General features: G+C 30.6%; 1 protein-coding gene and 1 long non-coding RNA gene across 2 annotated transcripts; both read left to right on the top strand.

The window, feature by feature from the left end:
- Window positions 1-394: 394 nt before the first annotated feature.
- Window positions 395-12,024, top strand: LOC145319910 (glutamate-gated chloride channel alpha-like). The gene is made up of 12 exons (XM_080162312.1): window positions 395-798; window positions 1,045-1,123; window positions 1,532-1,620; window positions 2,155-2,278; window positions 4,909-4,994; window positions 8,783-8,854; window positions 9,087-9,198; window positions 9,339-9,415; window positions 9,499-9,579; window positions 10,153-10,224; window positions 11,074-11,211; window positions 11,418-12,024. Exons 1-12 carry the CDS (start codon window positions 569-571, stop codon window positions 11,503-11,505), a joined length of 1,248 nt encoding a protein of 415 aa, XP_080018438.1. The 5' UTR covers window positions 395-568; the 3' UTR covers window positions 11,506-12,024.
- Window positions 12,025-14,293: 2,269 nt separating this feature from the next.
- Window positions 14,294-15,458, top strand: LOC145320226 (uncharacterized). The gene is made up of 2 exons (XR_013880125.1): window positions 14,294-14,418; window positions 15,245-15,458. It is a non-coding gene; the product is annotated as an uncharacterized LOC145320226 (long non-coding RNA).
- Window positions 15,459-16,244: the final 786 nt, after the last annotated feature.

Genomic DNA, 16,244 nt, shown 5'->3' with positions numbered 1-16,244 from the left:
TGAACAATTTTGACCAAATCAGCTGTTTTTAGGTATTTATTGAGATCTTATTCAAACTAGGAGCAATATTTTTCAAAACGGTTTTCAGATTCGTAATCAGCATTTCAATGCGGTCATTTTGATATGCAACATGCCTGTATTTGAAGGAATTTAAAGTTTTGGTATTATAAGGGGGTGGGCAATTTTTATACCCCCCGCGCGCCGGCAGCCATAATAGCCAAGTCACTTTTGAAACTTGAATGGGGCTTATCATACATATATATGACTTCCACAACTTATGATAACAGTAAAATCTAAAAAAAGGGGGAAATAGGCCCACCCTAATACACATACTATATTTAACAAATATATAATATCCTTTGGTATACAGAGTAACAGTATACACACCCACACACAGACACACCAAAGTCATGAGTTTATGTTCAGTTAAGAGATTTTATGATGTGTGTATAGCATTTGATACATGCTCTCATAATGATACTATCTACAAATAAGGTTTTCTAAATTTGATTAAAAGAAAAGGAAACTTGATCTAAAAATCAATACTGACTGAAAATATCTTATCAAAATGATATTAAAGGTTATATCAAAAAATCTTCTTAAAGTGACCTTAAATTTTAATAAAAATAACGAAATAAAGCATTGGACAATATCATTTATTTTGATACAAGCTTTACTAGTAGTAAGTTTCTCTAATAGTTCTTTAAGTGTTATAAATGAAGAACTAATAGATTCTGAAAGCCATGTTAGTTCTCCAACTTTAATTGATGATTTTGTTCAAGATCCAACAACTTTAAGGTAAAAAAAGGATAATTTGGTCCATGATACTGAAGATGATAAAAACTTACAAGTCATTAGGAAACATATTCTCCCACATATACTTTTGTTTTGCAATAGATAGATCCATCCTTTTCTGGAGTCCTTTTTTATAGTTTGTAAATCAAGTTTAATTTTTACAGATTATATTCACTTCATAACACTTTCCTTTTCGTTTGTCATCAAATTCTATGCCATTTATGAGATAACTGGCCTTGTTGTATTTAGACCTGTAACGAGTGCAGCCACAGCAGATGCTAATCATTGCAATATGCATGAACCAAGAATATTTGCTAATTGTGTCAAGGTAAAATATTTTGAAAAATTCCTGTATAGCATCGTATTACTGACAATTGTCCAAGCATATAAATGTGAAAAAATTGTTAGAACCTGAGGGGCCGAAGTTATAACTTTTTATTTTTAAAATTCCCAGAAAGCTGTCTATGATATGATGCGATTGACTTTTTTGAAAATGTTTATATGATGAAATGTTTTCAGGGGAGCATCTCTATAATCAAGTCTTAAAATTTAAGTATGTCCATAGTAATAATCATGTATTCAAGTAGTTATGAGACAGATTTTTACGGAATTTGTATTCAAGCTTCTTAATAATGTTGAGTTCTTACTCTATATTTGTTAATGCTCGTTTCTATGTCTTGTCTGACTGATTTGTTAAGTTTCGCTTTTATTAATGTTGTCATCCTTATTATTACAGGATTGTTCAGAGAGCTCCCCTAAAGATGGTTTGTTAATATCAGATGATTATGATCACCATGTAGCCCCACCCTCACAGGGACCAATAAGGTTATTTTTTAACATTGTCAGGTTTCAGTTCTCACATCACCATGCAACGTCAAGCGTGTGACGTAAATAGTATTAGAATGGAGAATACCTTAGCCCATTTACAAGATCAGGTCTTTTATACAAAGGTCACTCAATTAAAGGGTTGGTTGTCTGCTGAATGTTAACCTACCCAACATTGACATTGGTATTAAAATAGACGTTGCCCAAATAGCATGGCCACCAAAATGTACATATATAATAATTAACATATTGACCTTATAAAGTAACAGGATCTATGTGTGTCTGCCTAACGAATGATCTCGATATGGACCGATATGATTCTATATTTTTGGGGGAGTACTGCAACCTCCAAAGAGAAATTGCCCCTAAAAATGAACCATATTTTACTTTTTTAACACATTTTTTAACTACAATTAAAAGTGGAGGGGGGGGGGGTGTTCTTTCCCTAGCCTCAAGTACCCCTAGAGGCTTCTAGGGGCGTAGCCACTAGTTTTTAAAAAGTGAATTAATGTTATAAAATTAAATATTATTTAGGGTTGTATTTTCAATAAATCTAAGAAATGTTTTGGGGGTAGATGAAATTGATGGTAAAATATCTCTGGAAACTACACTAAGGAAAAACAACATCATTCATATATACTTTAAGAAATTTTTAAAAGCAAAGCTTTTCTATAACTAGGGTCGGTCCGTCCGTCCCTCCGTCAGTAGGTCCGTCCGTCACAGAGAGATAGCTCTTTTCGTTAATTTAAACAGGTTAGAATGGTCTTATCGATTTAAAACTTTGCATGGTAATTCCTATAGTAGTTAGGTACGATTTAGAAAGCGTAGCAACTCTATAAGCATTACCAGAATGTCCGTATGTCCATTTTAAACATGTTGATTTTATTTTACTTTTTTAACAAAAAATTTTTATGTGATCTAATCATCCGATTGATCTGATTTTTGTTATATTTATTCCTTGGACAACAAAGTGTAATGTTATAAGCGAAGCAACTCTATAATCAAGACATAAAAATGTAAGTATGTCCATAATCATTATCATGTATCAAGCAGTTTTTCAACAAATTTACTTACAATTTTGCTTTAACTCTTATACATTTATATTCTGATTATTCAGTTCTTACACTATACAAGTGTTAATGTCCGTTTGTCCTACCGTTTTAGTGCTTCGCTTTCATGGATGTTGTCATCCTTGTTATTTTACAAATATTCACCTACATAATACATATATAGATTAATCTTTCATCATCTGTTTTTTTTTATAAATATTAGGAAACCAAAACTTTAGAAAGTTTTAAATAAACTAATTCTTAACTAATCAAATGATGTCTTTTTTGTAACAGAATGTATTGGCAAGACAAGAGATTAAGTATAAGGTAATTATTTTTAGAAGCTTTGCTTCTCTAGAAATCAACATGTATGCCTGTTTGTTTAAGGTAGAAATTTTCAATAGATTTCATGTCTACCTGTTAATTATTTCAGGGATGGATATGATCTTGGGAGCAATGACTATCTCCACCTGGACAACAGGAACATTCTCACATTCATATTTTACATTTAGTTTACCATAGTTTACCAGCTAACTTGGTCTTTAAACATTTGTGTTGGTATTCAAAAACACAGGTTTACATAGTTGGATTTATTGGGCTTTAGAAACTGTTGAGTTCAAAAGACTAATAAATAGGTTAAATTGATCTTTAAAAAAAACAATTGTCAGTGAAATTTTTTGACAAACTTTTATATTTATTAAACAATCCAATCTCATTTTAAGCACATTGACAAAACAATTATTCTTATCTAATGTAAAAATATCCAGTAATGAGGTATAGCCAACAAGCAAAATAAATCTAGAATAATATTTCAGGGGCAGATGTAAAAATCGTCATTTCTACTATGTGTGACCCCCAAAGGACAACTGAATATCACGTATTTTCATGATTTTTTTCGAATTAATTTCGTTGTTGGTATAAGCTGAAAAATAGCAAGTAAAATATAAAAAATAGTTGAAATTATGAGTAAATTAATGTTGAAGATTTACTAGACAGATCTGGGTGCCAGATATATTCATTGATCAGGAACAAAAATTATCTTTATGTATAAAATACAATAGCAGTACATTTTTGGAAGTATATTATATTCACCCCCCCACCCCTTCTCACACATACACACAAAAAAACCTTGGACGTCCTTAAGTAGGACATTCAACATTCACATTTGAATTTACAAAATATTTAGTAATTTTCAGATAATATTTTTGGCAATATATTTCCTCTTATTTTTAACTTTGTTTATATTTACCAAATATTAAAATGGGTTTCATTATGGGATTGAGGGGCGGATCTTGTTTAGACTATTGAACAGTTAGGGAGTTGAATCCATTTTTATAGAAGCAGAAATATAATCTATGATTACAGTTTTGACCCTCTAAAAAACGTAATATACTGTTCCACTTTTCCCTCTCTTGGTGATGATATCATCACTGCCGATACGATTTTTGAAATGTACCATTCCACTTTCAATTTATTTTTACATATCAGCGTATTCATAAACATTGATTTCCTTATTTAAATCGACATAATAGTAATGGTATATTCTAGTTATTATTTTTATTTTACGTAAAAAAAATTTAAGTTATGAATAGTATTTTCGCGTATTCATTCGAATCCGGTGGATAGGAACCGGTTCTCATACATACGAAAAAACTATGTCTAGCATCGTATTGTATCCAGCTTTCTAAGAATATAAAAATTCGGCACCTTGGGGTTAAAAAAACTGGTTTTATTCTTATAATTGTACATTTTATATCCGCGGAAAGCGGTTTATAATACGATGAAAGAAATAACTATTATACATTCCTACGATTAACATAATTTAAAAATAGTATGTATGATTTCAATTATGTCGATGTTAAAAGTGTAAACCACCATTCCAGTTTTGCCTCTCTTGAAAGTGGAATGGTACATTTCAAAAATCGTATCGGCATTGATGATATCATCAACAAGAGAGGCAAAATTGAAATGGTAGATTACAGAAATCATATCGGCGTTGATGATATCATCATATAGAGAGGGGAAAATGGAATGGTAGATTATAAACATATTTTTTATGTTTTTTAGAGGGTCAAAACCGTAATCATAGATTATATTTCTGCTTCTATAAAAATGGATTCAACTGTTGAAAACTAAAAATCTAGAAGGTAGTATGTAATAAAATATTAATTCTCATATTAAATCCCCCCCAACCCCACTCCAGTTTCTACTTTTTAAAAATAAAATAGCTTTTTGTTAGGCAATTAGTTTGCGAAGACCCAAAGTTCATCTGACTCCAACTTCATTGAGATTGTACAAGAACAGCACTATCAGATACTCTACAAGGTAGTAGAAAGTAGAACGTAAGCCGCGTGTAAGCTTCAGTGAAATCGTCATTTTATCACAATAAAATTCAGCTGGATGTATAAAACTGCACTTTAGCAGACAATCATTCTTTCTGAAATTTCTTTTTCTGCTCAGAAGCAGGTTTTTAACTTAAGCTTATGCGCGGCTGAGGCGCGGCTGTTTAACCCTGAAAATTTACATATTTTTTCCATGGCAATAATATATTTTTTTTCATTATTGTTCTAAATCAAATAAGATTCCATTGGATTTAAACAGTTTCTGTTTCATAATAAAAATTCGGTATTATATTATAGACACAATGGCTCTAGCTTCTTATAAAAGCGGGAAGTTTGTAAATATTTTACTCAACACACTAAATCATTACAATTTTCATATGAAATACGCATTTTATAAGGCATACAAAACGCTCTAATTTTCGTTCTATTTAGCGTAATTTTGTAATTTTTTTTGCTGGTTATTTCATTTTACATATACTTTTATCATTTTATCAAAAAAAAAATTATCTTTTTTCATCATTTTTTGGAGAAATTAATGCTTAAACTAAGGGTATCTTTAAACGCAAAATTGACGCACTTAGAATAAAAAATGCGTATTGAGTACAAAGGGGGGAAAATTTCAAGTCATGCATGTTCCAAAGATATCTTTTTTTCCATAAAATTTTAATGTTTAGTCCACCGGAGATTACCCTGAAAATCATATATCAATTTAGGAAGGTAATTTTTGTAGAATAGTTACTGAATTTACAACTTTATGTACACTAAAAGTATAGTTAAGATCAAAGGCGTGCAAAAGGTTGGTGTAGGGGTTGTTTACACCACCCTTGTAAAATTAAGGGGGATGGATACACCTCCCTAGGTGTCCACCCATGTCCACCCTCTTGACAAGAGCCTACACCCTCAGATACACCCCTCTATAAATTCCAAGGGGGTGTAAAGGAAATAAATTTACACCCCTTAAAATAAAGAGTGGGGGGGGGGGGGTGTTTAAGGCGGGTGTATAAAATTAAGCCACTGATTAAGATAATTCTATGCTATCTATTTTTAGATAAATTAATCATTAATTTCCAGACTTAACTAAAAAAAATCTTGCAATATTCTGTACAACTGTACTGTACAAATTTTAATCAGTAAATAAAAGTGATTGACACAAGAAGGAGCTCTCATACATATGTAATTAAACCATAGTTAATACCTCTAAAGATCTTGATTGATATATATTTATAACTTTTAATATTGTTTACAATAGTGATTAAAGTTAATGTTGGGGAGGGAGATATTTCCCAATCCTCTTTTTAAAATTTGTAAAAATTTATTACTTATGTAATGAAGTTTTGGTGACATACTTAAATAAACTATCCTTGATTTTGGTTAAAGGGAGCTGTTAAAAGTTGTAAGTGTCAAAAAATTTAGGTGGTTATAAATTAATGGAATATAACCTGATATTATTATCATTTATGTACAAAAAGATTATAGATACAGTATTACACTTTTTTTCATAAGTAAATTGGATAATTTTTTTTATTTTTTATTGCAACACAAGGTTATTTGTTTATCTCCTGGTACAAGATTCAACATTATTATTAGTTAAATCTAATTTTCTATTGAAACAAGCATTCAACCATTTTTACAGTATTATCGATTTTAATATGAATTATTAAATATGTATTATTAACCCTTAACAGTCGGGCCCCTTGCCGCACCTTAATCGGTTGGTGATGGGGTGGGCGTTCAACGCTCCCCCCCTATTATCTCAGTTCCTATTAGACCTAGAGGGCTAAATCTTTTTTGTGCAAGTCCCCTGTTTGATAATAAATTTCCGACCTTTTATAAGTCAAAGTCAATTTTTGCTTAGTTCACCTTTTTATTTAACAACCTTTTTTACTTAAAAATTTTAAACGGCTGTAATTTTCTTATTTTTGAAGCTAGAAGAACAATTTTTTTACAGAAAATGTTTATCTTTAAGTAAATTTTATATTAGAAATATCAAATATAAATTTCAGCGGCCGCAGCAGGCGGTCAGCAGGGAAAAAGGCTGCGGATCTCTATGAAATTTAGATATGTTATGTTGACATATAAGAAAAGCTTACGTTTAAAAGGGGGACGTAAATGAAGCTTTTTTGATGCTGGGGGGGGGGGGGGGGTTTCTCCGGAACCACTTGATGAACCATGCAAATTTTTTGGACTGTAATTTGATCATTCTTCTTGCCTGTTAGTTAGGTTAGGTTCATTTTTAGGTGGGTTTTGAGCCCCGGGGGGCTTGGGGGTGTGGGTAGGGGGGTTGACTTTGAAACCATAATATGTTCATACCCCTAAAAGCTTAAGTCCAAAAAATTTGAACGGTTCATCAAGTGGTTCCGGAGAAACCCCCCCCCCCCCCCAGCATCAAAAAAGCTTCAGTTATGTCCCCCTTTTACGTCTCTAAGTCAAAAATTGCGGCCAGAGGAGCCTTTTAAAGATTTCTGGAGACCTGGAGGATCAGGATCTGCAGGTTCATATCTGGAACCTGAAATTGACTTGAACACATTTTATATGAGGATGTACTACTATAGGATATTTTAGTATTTTGGTAAGATAAAATGCATTGGTTTAGTCAAAAAATAGGAACTGAGATGATAGGGGGGGGGGGACGCCCCCTCCCCCCCCCCCCCCCCCCCCGATTGATTAAGGTGCGGTAAGGGGCCCGACCGTAAGGGGTTAATTAAGTGAATCAGTCTGTTAGACCAATGGTAGAAACTCAGCAGATAGACGAGACAGACAGACAGGCAAGAAGAATGATCAAATTACAGTTTGACCATAATAGACAATTCATTAAATAAAATCCAATAGAGAACCTGTGAATGATCAGACAGATGGAGGGATAGACAGACAGACGGACAGACAGACAGTTTTTGAGGCATTAACAAATTAGAATTAGGCTATGCTAGATGATTCATTGAAATCCGAAAAAGAGGCAGTTAGACAGATAGACTGACAAGTGGAGTGACAGACAGACAAAAAAACAGACAGACAGAGGGACAGACAGACAAAGGGGTATTGCCTAAAAACAGTTTGGCTGCTATATGAATCATTAAAACCCACCATAAAAAGAAATTTACATTAGTTTCATTATTTCGATACTCAACGCCCCACCCCCCCTCCCCAACTCAAAGGGGTTTATTATTTCTTAAAACCAATAAGTGACTTCTCAGCATAATAAAATTGAAAATACTTTTTATTTCATCAATTTATCTTAAATAGAACGAAAGTTATAATCATTTTATTGTCTACAAGAAAAATGCTTTGAGTAAAAATCAACCTAATTGTCAGTAAAAACGTCATATTTATGCATATTTACACAGTAAATAAATTTTAAAATTGTATTCTATTGTAATGAATAACTTAAGGGGGTTGTATGAATTATAAAAAACCTAAAAAAAACCTAATTTGGTTAAATTAGTCCACGTAAAGATTGATTTAGTACAGTACGTATGAATAAGTTGTCAATTTCCTGCCAGAGTCCTTGTGTAGAGGATTGTCCATAAAATTAAAATAAAGATTAAAGAATTGATCCTTTTTCTGGTCTGAAATATTTTTTTTTGTTTTTCTGTCTCTTGACAAATGCATAATGCAATGCAATAAATATGGTTTGTAAAAAATATTCCAATATATATTGATATTGATACAACATTATTTTATTGTTTATCCAATAATATTTTTTTAAATAATCAAATAAAAAAGTTAAGCTTGGTGTTCATATAGATATTTATTTTTTATTTGTCAATATTGTAGGTTGAATTATGATGTGGCTTGTTCAATGGACTTCCATTTTTATCCTCATGATGTGCAAACTTGTGTCATCAAGTAGGTGTTTCTTTTCTTTTTTTTTTTTTGAATTCCACAACAGTTGAAAGTTTTATTTATCCCTGGTTTCATTATGTTCCTTACTCCGGTTGTGTTCTTAAAAATTTTAGTTTTAAGCCAATAATGAGTAAAACCATTCTCCTTACAATCATCAATATCTTTGAAAAACAAATTTCCATATTTTTCCCTATCATTCTTTTCTGATTTATCTCTGACTAACATCTTTTTCCAGGTATGAGAGCTTCGGTTACACCTCCAAGGAGATGTACCTGGTCTGGTCCCATGAAAATCATGTCAATGAAAATATCTCACTGTCACAGTTCAAAGTTGATGTTGCGCTGGTGGTAGCTTTATAAATATTGATATACAATAGAAATTTATTTATCTTAAAATTTACCTTGTTATATAATCATAATCACTTTTAAAGGAAAAAAGAAATTAATCACAAAATAATTAATGATTTTTACATACTTAATTGTTTTAGAATGAATATAGTACTTCCTACTATGATCTTCAATATCCTGGACTGATACTGAGTGTAAAACTGCAAAGAAAATTAAGGTTACTGAACAAAAATAACTTTTCAGTAAAATATTTATAAATTCTACATGAGTTCTTTTCCATTATAATTAATTATATTACAGTTATCATCTTGTGCAAACATATCTTCCATCTGGAGTGTTCCTGTGCATTGCTTGGCTGGCATTATTTCTTCCTCCAGTAAGGTACTATTTTAGATTTATAAAGCGAAGCTTTTCTATTAGAATAGGTCCGTCCATGCGTTCAACGTCCGTCTAGAACGGTTAGCTGTTTACGTTAATCTAAGCATGTTAGAACTGTCCTATCGATTTCAAACTTTTCATGTTGATTTCTGTAGTAGTTAGGTATGTTTTAGATCGCAGTAACTCTATAATCGTTACCAGAATGCCCGTACGTCCATTTGAAACATGTTGATTTCTAATTTTTTTCAACAACTAATTTTTATGTGATAAAATTATTCGATTGATCTGTTTTTTGGAATACTGACTACTAGGACAAAAAAAGCACAATTTTATAAGCGAAGCACCTCTATAATTAATTCCTACAAGTGTTAATGTTCGTTTGTCCTACTGTTTCAGAGCTTTGCTTTTATGGATGCTGTCATCCTTGTTTATTTAGAATCAATTATGAAGAACAATAATAACATGAAATTAAAAGTTTGAAAAGAGATATTATGTGCATCTGATATATAAATAATTGTTGTTTAACTATTTTTTTTAATGTATTGAATTAAACTGAGAAAATTATGTATATTTCAGCATTGCTGAGAGGCTTGCTATGGCTATGACTATCCTTCTGACCCTCACGTCTAATTTTTCCAGTGAAAGAAGGTAAAAAATTATTTATATTAAAAAAACTCAATATCTATTACGTATTCAAAAAGTACTTTGCTTATATAAATGATATGCATATTTATTAATTATGTATAAATACACATAGCTCCAATAGTGCAAACAAGAACTATACAAGCTCAATCCATTACAGAATTAAAAACATTAATAATTTTATCAAATTCGGAAACTTTTTGCTATAGTTACTCAGTGACATATTTTTATAACAACTAAATTTCAAACTTACAGATACTGTGTTTTCCCTGGTATATGCTTTTGAACATTGCCTATATCTAACATTCAGCTTTAATTTGCTTTAAAGAATGCAAAATTTGAAGAACCAAAAGATTTTTTTTTACATAACTAGAGAAATTAAAATAAATGTATAGACTTGTTTCATATGGACCATGTGTTTAATACAGGGTTTTGGCTGACTATTGACTCCAGGGGCGTTGTGACGCTTCGGGTACAAGTCCTCTCCACGTCACCTTGAACATACTCTGCATTTTAAATTGCAATGTAATGTGCTCAATCGCCTAGGCTATCCCATCAACACCCATCAGACAACCAACCCTTTGATTGCACTACTTTTGTCTGAGAAGTCCTAACTGTGCAATGCATGGTAATGAGTTGCGCCTTTTTTTTGGCCAAGGCATTCCCCCTACTCTAACTATTTATGTTGCTCATATGACAAAGCAGCAATAGGAACCATTTTTAACATCTTTCATTATGACGCAGTGTCGGACCAAGATTCTGACCTATCACCTTCCCGATGACAAGCGGATGCACTACGTTTTGAGCCACGGTCACGGGTTATAAACTACAGGGTTAATATTTTGTTTGAATTAGGTCTGTACCCAGAGTATCCTATGTGACCTGTCTAGACATGTGGATGTTTGCCTGCATATTTTTTGTCTTCCTGGAGCTTATAGAATTTAGCTTTCTTTTCTTTCTTATTAAATCAGATCTATCAGCTGCTGTAGCCAGGTATGAGGTTTTTACTGTGTTGTTTTCTTTATTTTTATTGTTTTCTTGTATCTTTAATAACAATCAACTCCAATACCATTTTATTACTGGGTTAAATAAATGAATTATCTTGATTTTTGTAATTTTTTATGTCCAGTAAAACATTTTGTAATAATAAATATGATTCTTTCATTATTTTGATCTTTAAAAACATTATTTTGTTTCAGAACTGACAGGGCAGCCAGAATAATACTACCTCTGCTTTTCATTGGTTTCAATGCAATGTATTGGCCTTATCTTTTAAATCCAGTTTAGTCTAGTAAACATTTAACCAATAAAACCCTGAATTTGAATTAATAATTTCTATTGTACTTTGAAGTCTACAATTATGTAGCTGAGCTTAAAAATGTGCAAATGAAAAGGACACTAAATGTGCTTTGCAATATGTAATAAAGAAAATAAATTAAATGTTTTGCTAAGTTTGCATGAGCATAACTTGTATCATTATTAAAGGAAAGTACTTTAATGAGCTTTGTAATAGTTATTTCTCGCATCGTATTATAAACAGCTTTCCGCGGATATAGAATGTACAATTATAATATTAAAACCAGTTTTTTTAGCCCCGAGGTGCCGAAGGCACTGGCTAAAAAACTGGTTTTAATCTTATGATTGTACATTTTTATATTCGTAGAAAGCTGGATATAATACGATGCTAGACATAGTTTTTTTCGTATGGATGAAAACCAGTTCCTATCCACCGGATTCGAATGAATACGAGAAAAAACATTTATATCATTTCAAATTTTTTCTTTTTTCCCTCTTATTATCTATTTCATGAATAAATTGTTGATTTTCACATTTCTAAATGTAAAACTGTATCAAAAATAAATATTTATAACTTAATAAATTATGTCTTATTTTTTAAAACAGACTTTACCCAGGTTCTTTAAAAAATACATCAAGGGTGCACTTTTACTTTATTATGGTAAATATCATACATGTTGTCAAATTGTACTAAATTTGTGTACAATAACATACCATAGACATTCATGAGACATTGGTGCGATATTTTTTGTTCAAATAGACAAAAGAGGACAATTTCAACTACTCATAATCAACTGTTTTAATAATACCTAATCAGAAATTAATTAATAGAACAATATAAATAAAAAATACCTATATGTTTAATTTTTAAAAATCTATACATGCATTTACAACAAAATAATTGTTAATTAAAACACCTAGTGGCAAAAATTTGAACTTTATAATATAAAATTTTCATTTATTTGTCTAATATACAAAATCTTATTATGCCGACTTTCAAAAAAATGTATCCAAATGAAAAACAAAAAGGGTACCAAAGAATTAAAAATAGTTGTGTGATTGTACATCAAAGAAATGTACAACAGTACAGTATTTTATAATTTTATTTATTTAAATTTAAGTCCAACAACAGCTATAAAAAGTTGTCAAATTAGTCAAAAAAGAAAAAGTTGATAAAAATTAGAGACTTTGCCAAATTTAAGAAGTACAACATTGTTGTACACTAAAAAAGTGTACAACAGAATGATAAAAAATTAGGGACAAGTGTACAATAAAAAAATAAAGGGTTCATTGAGACATATCATATTGGATTGGAAGGACTGATCGAGAGAAAGAGTATTGTACTTTTGTACACATAGTGAATTATGGTAGTAACACACTTACATCCATAAACCTGTATAGTTTGAATACAGCTTTCCCATAATTTATTAATTCCTTGCATATAAACTATAGATACACCTTCTTAACAAATTATTGGGTTCTCCACTAATCAAACAAAGTTGGTGTTCTGCTAATGATATAACAGGAACTGTGGATAATCAAAAAAAAAATTAATTGTTTTTTTTTTCAGTTGCTTAAAAAAGAACAAAATCCTCTAAACCAAGGAATATTACAAAAATAGTGAAGAGATATTGTAACTTGTGTCTTTAATAAAAAAAAGAATATTCTTGATATCTATTATTTTGAATTAACTAAATTTGTGCATTTTAATCTAGTGTTATTTAATCCTCCAACATGGATATTATTTTAAAGCTAAAATTCCTAGCAGGAATATTATTTTATGGAATATTTGCTTACCAGATGAAAAATGCCCTGACAACTTATATTCAAAAACCGACAACAACAGTCTCTAAATTGGTTGACTTTGAAGAACTTGAATACAGGCCACAGATAACAATTTGTAAAGCTAAACAGTTTAATGATTCTAAAGCCCATGAACTTGGATATAGAGAGCTTGATTATCTTCTTGCTGGTGTTACTGATGATACTAAGGGTAATGTTGTTTCCTGGGGTAAACATGTGAACAAAACATTTCAAGAAGTACTTGATCATGTCTATGGAGAGGCAATTGATGCTGCTAATGTAGTTGATGATTACAATAAAACCTTAAGAAAAAGAGAAGTCTTTATTGCTAACAAAGGAAAATGTTTTGTGTATGATGAATATCAAACTCCATATGTCACTATTACTTTTCATACTTATGATATCAAAGAAGATCATGATGAATTTGAAATATACGTGACAGACCCACAATCAGCTACTGAATATAACATTGGTGAGGTATTCACTACTGGTGAAAAAATTAAAGTTGTTAAAAATTCTCTTGGTTTATTTAATGCTTACCTAATTTCAATGAAATCCAATATGCAGATATTTCTTTGTTTAAAATCAAAAGATGTACGGATTGACTGTTTGGAATCAAAAGCTAAGGAACGTCTTAAAAATTATATTGGTGACTGCCTTCCTCCCTGGATTACAAATGGTGCTCAGTGTGATTCTGTCTATAAGAAATCAGAAACTCTTGAATATGTGAATAAATTTAGATTTGAAGATATCTACAATGTTGTAATAGGACTTCAGGTACATTTTATATGGATTAAGGGATAGGCAATTGAATAATATCTTTAATCTTGCTGATAATATGGTAATATATGTATATATTTAACTCTTGTATACTTTCAACTCTATCCCAAACCTAAATTTTTTACCTATCTCCCTAAGTAGTTTATGACTGACATAAAAAAATATTAATGGAATTGTGGTACATAATTGTTTTAGCTTTACAAAGACATGTGTGAAAATATGTGTCAGAAAATGGAACTTAATGTCATTCAAACTCAAAAGATTGCTAAAGAAGACAAAAATACTGCTCGAATTGATCTTATTTTTGATAAGCATATACAGGTAACAAAAAAAAATTTTAAAAGTGAAAGCAATCAAAGGAAATGGGTATAGGAGTATCAAGCAACTACAGTACTAAAAATAAACAGCAAAATTTTTAGTTTTTTAGTTATTCCAAGACCATCTTTTAAACTGAAGAATCCTATCATTAATTATGTTTGTTTACAATTTAATATAGTGGAGTATTTTGAAATATTTTAGTTGCTTGGTAATCCTAGTTTCTCATTTTCTTTGAGTAAAGTTTCACTTTATTTGTAATTAATTTACAGATTCTATGTTAAAATATAATGAATTTTTACCTTAATTTTATTATCAACCTTTAATTATTATTAACCTTGTATTACAATGGTAGTGTTGTATAACAAGTTAAGTAATGAAAAAAAAAACTTTTACTTTAAAAATAAGATTTAGCACAGTTTATTTATTAAACTGTTTTTAACCTATTTTTTAATGGGGGGTCAAAAATATTGATATTCATTGATAAATTATAAAGAATTAACTTTTTAATGAATTAATTTAGATGAAATCAAAAGGCCTACTTTTACTCTATACCAGAATACAATATTTATGAAGCAAAACACTCTAAAAGCTATGAATTTTAACCAAATAAAAAAAGACCTTTTGCTCTGATCAAAAAAGACCACAGCAACAGTAAAAATTTATTTTTAAATCCCCCCAAAAAAGTTTATTGGGGACTTAATTCAAATTTAGGCTCTGCAGTTTGATTCTACTGGTGTCATAGTATATTTTTGATATATGTTTTAAAAATAGGTTAAAAACAGTTTAATGGAAAATTAAAATCTTTTCATCAAATATTCTTATCCTTTAGGTGATGTCTCAGCAATATTCTTATAATGTGTTTAATCTACTTGTGGAAGTTGGAAGTGCTCTGGGTCTTTGGATTGGATATTCTGCTATGGGACTTACAGATATACTGTTCATCATAACATCTAGAGTTTACCAGTTTTGTACCAGAGGAAAGCCCAAATAAAATCTGATTTGTATTTAGGTGATAGAAATTATTTTGAACAATATTCACTATTAGTTTTAATTGACTGCACTGTACACTTATTTAATTTTATTCTTGTAAAAAAGTATATTAGTAGTCAGCAAATTAAAATCTATGCTGTAATAACTAAAGGTTATGTTGGATTTTATTATTATTTCAAATAAACTAAACAAATATAATTTTTGAGATATTTTTTTATTTGGTTTATTAAGATTTAAGATTTTTAGTAGCAAACCTATAATTTATTTTTTCTGTATGTCTGTCCGTCAAACTGTAAAGCTATTGAGAATATTTTTTGCAGATATTAAAGATAGAAGGCTGATTTCCCATAATAATGATCAATTCTCGTATATAATTTAATTGGTCTCTAGGTCTACATATTAGATAAGAATATTAAAACCTTTAAACATATGTAATATGTTAACCCGCAGATATGGCTCTGTGGTTTAACGTTTGCTTATCTGTTGGGGAGTTGTCGAGTTCAAGTCCCCAGACTGCATTAATACTAAAGATGTAAAATTAGTACCTACTGCTGCTCTTTCAGTCGTTAGAGATTTGGAGTAAGAGTAGGGGGGGAAGCTTTAGCCCTAAAATCAGGTATACATTGGTGTTCCTTGGTATGGTGCACTAGTTAACGAAAAACCATAGGTTGAATATAAAGTCCTTGTTGAATAGTAGACTGGCCCAAAAAACATGTTTTTTTAAATCTTTACCACATCAATTTGAGGATACCTTGAAGTTGTTACCGGCTCAAAAGTAGACCTTTTAGTGAAAACTAGACCTCTCTACAATGAAAATTGATCTCGAAATTTCAATCTTA

This window comes from Acartia tonsa, chromosome 5 (assembly GCF_053477335.1).
Source record: "Acartia tonsa isolate MP-2025a chromosome 5, ASM5347733v1, whole genome shotgun sequence".
NCBI classification, from domain to species: domain Eukaryota; kingdom Metazoa; phylum Arthropoda; class Copepoda; order Calanoida; family Acartiidae; genus Acartia; species Acartia tonsa.
The sequence above is the reverse complement of the archived record's forward strand: the minus strand, read 5'-3'. Positions and strand labels throughout refer to the sequence as shown.

Excerpts from the sequence above, each read along its gene's own strand:
- LOC145319910 (XM_080162312.1), top strand. The coding sequence starts at position 569 with ATGATATTAAAGGTTATATCAAAAAATCTTCTTAAAGTGACCTTAAAT. Across the intron at positions 799-1,044 it reads CAAGATCCAACAACTTTAAG|ACCTGTAACGAGTGCAGCCA; the intron begins GTAAAAAAAGGA and ends TGTTGTATTTAG. Across the intron at positions 8,855-9,086 it reads GTGCAAACTTGTGTCATCAA|GTATGAGAGCTTCGGTTACA; the intron begins GTAGGTGTTTCT and ends ATCTTTTTCCAG.